The 7,882-nt window shown below is 29.8% G+C and overlaps 1 protein-coding gene across 1 annotated transcript in view; it reads right to left on the bottom strand.

The window, feature by feature from the left end:
- The window catches only part of LOC111705109 (carbohydrate sulfotransferase 5), a 6,557-nt gene extending 956 nt beyond the window's left edge, over window positions 1-5,601 (bottom strand). Inside the window, exons 1-5 of the mRNA XM_023477551.1 lie at window positions 5,524-5,601; window positions 3,836-3,884; window positions 3,620-3,677; window positions 2,922-3,006; window positions 2,278-2,353 (exon numbers count right to left, since the gene is read on the bottom strand). Coding sequence (XP_023333319.1) covers window positions 2,278-2,353; window positions 2,922-3,006; window positions 3,620-3,677; window positions 3,836-3,884; window positions 5,524-5,572 — 317 coding nt within the window. The 5' untranslated portion in view covers window positions 5,573-5,601. The remainder of the gene's footprint in view (window positions 1-2,277; window positions 2,354-2,921; window positions 3,007-3,619; window positions 3,678-3,835; window positions 3,885-5,523) is intronic.
- Window positions 5,602-7,882: the final 2,281 nt, after the last annotated feature.

Below are 7,882 nucleotides of genomic sequence, written 5' to 3'. Positions count from 1 at the left end.
TATATATTCTCTTTACATTAGTTGATCTCACATGTATTGTATAATATTGTATATATTCTCTTTACATTAGTTGATCTGACATGTATTGTATAATATTGTATATATTCTCTTTACACTAGTTGATCTGACATGTATTGTATAATATTGTATATATATTCTCTTGTTGCAATGTTGCTTCTAACTTCAAGATAATATTCAAACTATTATTGGAATAATCAGGGAAGTGTAACAGCAGAGACAACCCACAATATCTTAGTGTTCACGAGCTTGGAAACCCAGCTTTGAGTGAAAACTAATATTTTCCTGTAAAATTCAACTCAACAATTTCTATTGAAATATAAGAGTCCACTCAACATAAAGTTTTTAATCTAATCTAACCCTCTCACTAATATAAGAACATTCCCGTGCAGTGCTATACAAAGTTCCCCCAAACAAAATTTGAGGCAAATCGGTCCCATGGATTATGATCGGTATGATCAGACAACTAAACAAACAGACAAACAGATTTTACTCATCATGATCACTGTAAAACAATGACCTGTTCTTTGAAAGTATAATTGTCCACAGAGAATATGTTAACCAATGTCGTCTTTTAACAAATCAAAAAAAAATGTATCACATAATAATATGAATCACAAGGTGCATGCACTAAAAAGCCGCGATGTTTCAAAATAAGCATGATCCGCATGAATTTTACCATCATAAAATATTATATACAAACTTCATGAATTTGATGTTTAAAGTTTAGATTTTAGTGCAATATCAAGAATATTGCTTCATGGTGTAAAATCATCTTTCATATTTGTTGATTAACTACAAAAGGAAATTGAGTCTTTGTCACAAACTTTGATTTTTTAATCCTTATATCGTTACAACCCAAGTCGTAGACCTTAGATATTTCAAACTATAAATTCTGTTAGATTGAATAATCTAAGTTTGAAATAATAAATGTCATCACCAGGTAGCAGGGATATATGGGATTCGAAAATTTGAGTTTGTCACAAAGACTTTAAAATTTTTGATATATTCTTAATAACTCTTTAGATTCAAAAGTCGAAAAAATCTGCGGAACTTATTTCCTCTCAAAATTAAAAGAATAGAAAAGCAAAATGTTTTAATATATTACTTCTGTCAAATCCTTCAATTTCTTTAAAATCGTATGCACAGAAATTGAAATAATCTCCAAGAGATCTGATAATTTTTACGGTAAAATTTTTCTAAAAAGAATTAGGATATTTTTATTAACCCTTTGCTGTGTTAACTGAAAGACTATGAAGATCTATTCTATTAAATTTTTTTTTAAATAGATTTTAAATATATATATTTTAATTGGTAAATCTCTTTGTAAATCCGACTTAGATTGTTAGGTAAAAAAAGTTTATTCCAAGGGGTAAATTTTATCAAATTTAATAGGGTGTAAGGCTTTGCAATTAATCAAAAAATTTATTTTTTATCCATGTTGAATTTATGTATTTGTTTTGAAGCCATGCGAATTTTTCTTGTGAATTGTGACTAAATAATATCAAATTACATCTGTCTGAATATATTTGATATTGTATATGTATACGTTAAACTTGATGTCTTTTGATGATACAAGTACATCTCTATAATCCATGGATTATCTTTTGAAATGGAATTTCAACTAGAAAACTCAGTATTTTCCTATAGTGCAACATGTTTGATATTCTAAACCTTTAAAAGGAATATTTTGGCAAAACTAAGAAGTAAAACTATCTATATAATAAAACAAGACATTTGTATTTATATATATATATGTTGTCTATAGCCGGCCAAACGGCTGGACCGATTGGGCTGAAATTTTTTGTAAACACTTATAGGCTAAATTCAAAAATAAATTAAATTTTGAATTCTTTTTTCAGCATCTTTTTTTTCACGGGCAACGCCGGGTCTTCCAGCTAGTATAAAATAAATAAAATAAAAATAATATGACAAAAACATATTAACATTATATTCATAATTGCAGCATTAACTATTAACAATACAGATAGTAAAAACCTTACAAGGACTCTGTATAGGCATTTAGGGACCTGTTATTTTTTCAGATTCACAACTTGCTGTAGAGACAATTAAAGAAAATTTAACATTGTTAAAGGGAGAAAAACAACAGTTCCTTATAGGTACATAATTATTAAGATAGAAATTTAAAGTGTTCTGTTGAGAATTGAACATGCCCCTCTAATGAAGCCTTTTAAAATTACGACTGCAGTACAGTTTAAAAACAATATTGTTCTATAAATGATTTTTAAAAAAAGCAACCTTGCAATTTTATCCTCCAGATCGTGCAAAGGTTCAAAGACGTACATCATCCCTGGATGCGACTCAAACAATCCTCCTGAATTACGAACATGAATTCAGTCATGTACAATATGTAAACATTGCACAATTTAATAATACTAGGCTTTTAGGGCGCTTCGGGTCCATCTTCTTTTTTAATTGAGAACATTTTTGCATTACATCGTAAAACAATAACAATAAAATTTCGCGGATTTTATAAAAAATAATCGTGAATTTTCAAAATTAAATGAAAATCGAATTTTGTTGGATGCTAATTTTTGAAATTTGATCATCCATAAACCTTCCCTTGGGTCTTGTGAGGTCCCACACAAAATTTGTGCCCGATCAGTTCGTCCGTTTTAACGTTTATTGGATACAACAAACAGACAAACATTTCTTGAAAATCCACGAATTTTTTTTTAAAAATCCGCAAAATTTTTTTCTTCTTTGTTTAAAAATGAAGCGCCCTAAAAGCCTAGTGATATAATATTGCATTTAATTCTGTGTTTTTAAACATTTTGTGTAATCAAGATAAGATTAATAAGGAAGTGATCATGAAAAAATAAAAAAGGTTAAAACTAAATCAGAATCTAAATCGAAGCGGAAGTTGATTGGATAATTGTTACCTAAGAATGAAGAACCAGATCTCCAGGAGGAAACAATCAAGATTCTTCTTCTCTCTTCAATCTTCTTAATCTCTTTCATACTTTCCTTAATATATTTACATAATACATTTATATATTTATATGTATATATACAGGGTGAGTAAAAAACGCGATAACCGATGTTCTGGACAACATTTTCTAAATTTTTGTTTTTTTCGGATTTTAAGTAGAACAAAAAAATAAAATGTGATTCAAAAATTTTAAAATATTTTTGGAAGATGGAAAATAAAATCTATTTTTTTTACTAAAAATTTGTTGGGCAAATGTTTATTATATATATATTTAGTAAATGTTATTTTTTGTTATATTTTTTATAATATCTCATTTAAGTCTCATCCTTTGTGGGCAGCCCTGTATAAAGTAAAAAAAGGAAGACCACATTTTAGAAATTCCAGAATTTTACTCCTGAAATTAGCTTGACAAATAAATTTAGAAGATCTAAGAACTTCAATTCCCTTGCTGCGTGGGTTGTTACAACTTTTTCTGTTTTATAAGTTCTTTTACGTCTCCTTTTCCCTCCTTCTCCTTCTTCTCCTTCTTCTTTTCCTTCTTCTACTCCTTCTCCTTCTTATCCTTCTCCTTCTTCTCCTTCTCCTTCTTCTCCTCCTTCTCCTTCTTCTCCTTCTCCTTCTTCTCCTTCTCCTCCTTCTCCAGATTACCTGAACCCATTCCATCTGAAGACTAAGAGCATTGTCTGCAGGGGTCAACTCATACTCACTGTAAAATACAAAGACGATGAAAAACAGAAACTTTAAAACTAAATGTCGTCTTTCATTCGACAAATGAAACAATTTCATTAACTATAAATAATGGGAAGTGTCTGTGGTGGGAAGCTCTATTTTATCAATTAAAAAAAATATATTCTTCTTATTTTCCTGTTGTTGATTGTATAGTTTAGAGAGATGAGGGCGGCTATAATGCAACCTAAATTAGGAGATATTAATGTCATCTTAAACAGCAATCGTATTTCTTGTCATTGGTAAAAAGGTTTATACGAGAATTAAATTAATACTTATAATTCGTTTAACATATGTCAAAATTTCGCTTAGACAAAGCTTCTATGTGTAATAGAAAATTGTAAATGAGAAAATTTAAATTTAATTCAATTTAGCATAAAGTTTTCTTTTCACAAAAATTCCTTTTTTGAAAACTTTAATACTCTTTAAATCTATCACTTCTAAGTTTCATTTATTATTCAGCTTTAATTTTGAATTATTAATCAACGAGTCCAATTTATTTCTTCATTAATTAGAATTTAGCCCCTAAATATACCCTGAGTTTATTAATGTTTCTAGGGGCAAAATTTCTTAGGGTTAACAATGTTTTACTGTTTTTCAGGACTGTAAAATTGTATAATATTGTAAAATTGTATAATATTAAGAACATTCCCGTGCAGTGCTATACAAAGTTCCCCCAAACAAAATTTGAGGCAAATCGGTCCCATGGATTATGATCGGTATGATCAGACAACTAAACAAACAGACAAACAGATTTTACTCATCATGATCACTGTAAAACAATGACCTGTTCTTTGAAAGTATAATTGTCCACAGAGAATATGTTAACCAATGTCGTCTTTTAACAAATCAAAAAAAAATGTATCACATAATAATATGAATCACAAGGTGCATGCACTAAAAAGCCGCGATGTTTCAAAATAAGCATGATCCGCATGAATTTTACCATCATAAAATATTATATACAAACTTCATGAATTTGATGTTTAAAGTTTAGATTTTAGTGCAATATCAAGAATATTGCTTCATGGTGTAAAATCATCTTTCATATTTGTTGATTAACTACAAAAGGAAATTGAGTCTTTGTCACAAACTTTGATTTTTTAATCCTTATATCGTTACAACCCAAGTCGTAGACCTTAGATANGTATGCTTGGTAAAACAAATTGTCCTTGAAACAATTAAAGTTCATTTTTTGGTCGGTGATTGGCCGCCCAAATTTGTTTTAATCATCCTCAAAAAAGATCATTATAGCCTGACGTCACGTGACGTGTGTAAAAGATTAATTGATTAGTCATTACTAATTCACTCTGGAATGCCGCGTTCATATTTTCTAATTATGTGCTTACTTCAATAATTCTTGTAATACAGTGATTATCATAAAACAGTGCAATGATTTAGGTCATCAATGAGGATTTTGTAACAATTGTTAATTATTTAAGCTGAAAATGTATCAGATCAAAACTTTAATGTGGATATTGCTAAATCTTGAACAACACTTGATATCGATATCAAATGTGGGTACTTTTAAATTTGAGGGATCCCTTAATTAAAGATATCCCTGCAGGGATATCAAAGAGGAAACAAATTATTTTGAAGATCTGCATGAGAGATCAATGCTTGAGATAGAGATAAATGCCTGAGATAGAGATCAATGCACGAGATAGAGATCAATGCCTGAGATAGAGATCAATGCTTGAGATAGAAATCAATGCTTGAGATAGAGATCAATGCCTGAGATAGAAATCAATGCTTGAGATAGAAATCAATGCTTGAGATAGAGATCAATATTATCTAGTTCAAATATTATTTTGTGTCATCTTTACCAATTGAAATAAGGCCGAACCATCTTCTTCTTTTTTCCATCCGAATCATATTTGCATTCTTTCTGATTTAAAGTAAATTATTGTTAACTCTATCTTTGTTTAAAATCGACATCCCCCAGTAGTTCGTGAATGATTAGAGGGGGTATCCTCTGATCCCTAATTAAACTCAATTTCGATCACTATTAATTTTACTTCTATCTGCTGATGTTTTCATTTTATTTAAAAAAACTGAAAATCAGCAAATTCGCTGAGAATGAATTATTGAATAAAATGGACCAAACTTAAATTGTAAAAATATTTCAACAGGCATCCTTTTCCAGAAAGCTATATTTAACCAAATCCATCAGTCTGAAATGGGACTAAAAACTGACTTGAGTTCACAGCGATCCGAAGGTTGCAAGCTTTACCGCAAATTGCATCTTAAAAACATGTGCGTTGAAGTTCATGTCTAAGGCTACAAAAAAAGTTGAATTGAGTTATTGAGATAAATTCGAAGATTAAGGCAATGCAAGAATGTAAAATCGACCCGGTCTTAAAAACATAGCCGGTCTGTCTCTTTAAAAACAGTTTAAACTTTTCATAGTTGTTGCATCTTTGTAGGCAGTTTGGTTAAAAGTATTCAAGTTCTAGGCCTGTGGCAACCACTGACCCCCCCCCCTAAGAAAAAATGTATAATTTAATTTTTGTTTCCGAAATTTTGCAACATTGTGGAACTGTTGCAAAAACTTTTGCAATGTTTATTCTTTTTATTTAATCTTGTATTTTTCTAAAGTTTGGGTTTAAATGTAAGAAAAAGTTTATCTTTTCAATTTTTATTTATAAATTTCACGGAAACAATTTGAAATTTTCATTTTGTTTCATAAAAACCGGACTTCAGGTGATTTTTGAAACTTAAATTTAAATATTTATGATATTCATAAAAATCAACAAATAGCCAAACTTTTCCTATCATGCTTTAATATTATGTTTATAAAACACGCAAACTGAATTTAATGGGGACATGCCCAATTCACAAAATTACCCTTTAAAAAAAAATTTTTTCCATCTGAAAATTAATCATTTTCAATTGAGGGTTTCTTTTAAACCGGCCATCAGATTTATGCGGAAAAATGAAATTTACAGAATTGCAAACGTTTCACTAGAAAAAATAACGATGATATCTTTAACATTGTTGCATTCATGTAGATGAATGTGTAAAGGGTGGAGTTGTAAATTGAGCATTGCATCTCTTATTGTTGCAGTCACTTGGAAATTTCGTAGACTTTTCCTTTAAAGGGAGTGTTCGCGAAAAAATGAAAGGGGGTATAGGCTTACAACGAAAAATAAGCGCTTTTGATTGCTACTAATCTTACTTCTATCTGTTGCGTCTATAAGGAGGAAATTGTTAAAAGCTACTTTTGCTGAATAACGTAGCATCCATTCAAATTGAGAACATTGCAATATTAAACTGAGATCATAAAAAAATCAATTTAATTTCAAACATATCATTCAGATATTACAACCTATATAGTCATCGATTATTTTTCGCCACATTTGTATATAGTTAATTTTTCAAATTATTTTTTACTTCTTTTATATTCAATGCACCTAAAACAAGGATTTATTTCCGCTAGGTGTCTCTCCCACGTGGAATCATTAAGAGCATTAAGAGCGGACAAACTAATCGGCGTTTTAAGTTCATTGTATGTAAAACAAATACAAAATATTATGAAATATCACTTTAAGCAAATGCATCGAAAAATAATCGATGACTGAAGGTTGTAATATCTAAATAATTTGTTTGATATTAAATTGATTTTTTACGATCCAAGTCATGGATTGCAATTTTCTCAATTTGGGTTGATGCTACGTTATTCGGTTCAAGTTATTTTTAACAATTTTCTCCTTGTAGACGCAACAGATAGAAGTAAGATCAGTAGCGATCAAAAGCGCTTATTTTTCGGTGTATGCCTATACCCCCTTTCATTATTCGCGAACACTCCCTTTAAATATTGAAATATAGCGAAGTTTATCCTGAAGGGGACGTTCATCCTTTGAAAAATAAACATTATAATCCAATTTTTCCGAAATAGACTTACAATAAAGCCAATTTCGACGCTGAGTCCCAGAACGCCCAAAATTTCTGTCCAAATAATTTTTGCCTGGCCTGTTATAATTATTCTAAAAGTACAGATAATTTGGTCCACAGGACAGCTTTGTATATTGTCAAAAAATGTGAATAATCCCTTTTTATATATAATCCCTGTTTTCAAATGTCTAAACAGTCCCTTTAAAAATGTCTCTGCACCCTGTGAGGTTTAAGTAAATACTACAAAACTAACATCAAACATGTTTATCAATTATTTAATAGAAATCAATG

Source organism: Eurytemora carolleeae, unplaced genomic scaffold (assembly GCF_000591075.1).
Source record: "Eurytemora carolleeae unplaced genomic scaffold, Eaff_2.0 scaffold645, whole genome shotgun sequence".
Lineage (NCBI taxonomy): Eukaryota > Metazoa > Arthropoda > Copepoda > Calanoida > Temoridae > Eurytemora > Eurytemora carolleeae.
Note: the sequence above shows the minus strand (reverse complement) of the source record. Positions and strands in the feature narration are given on the sequence as shown.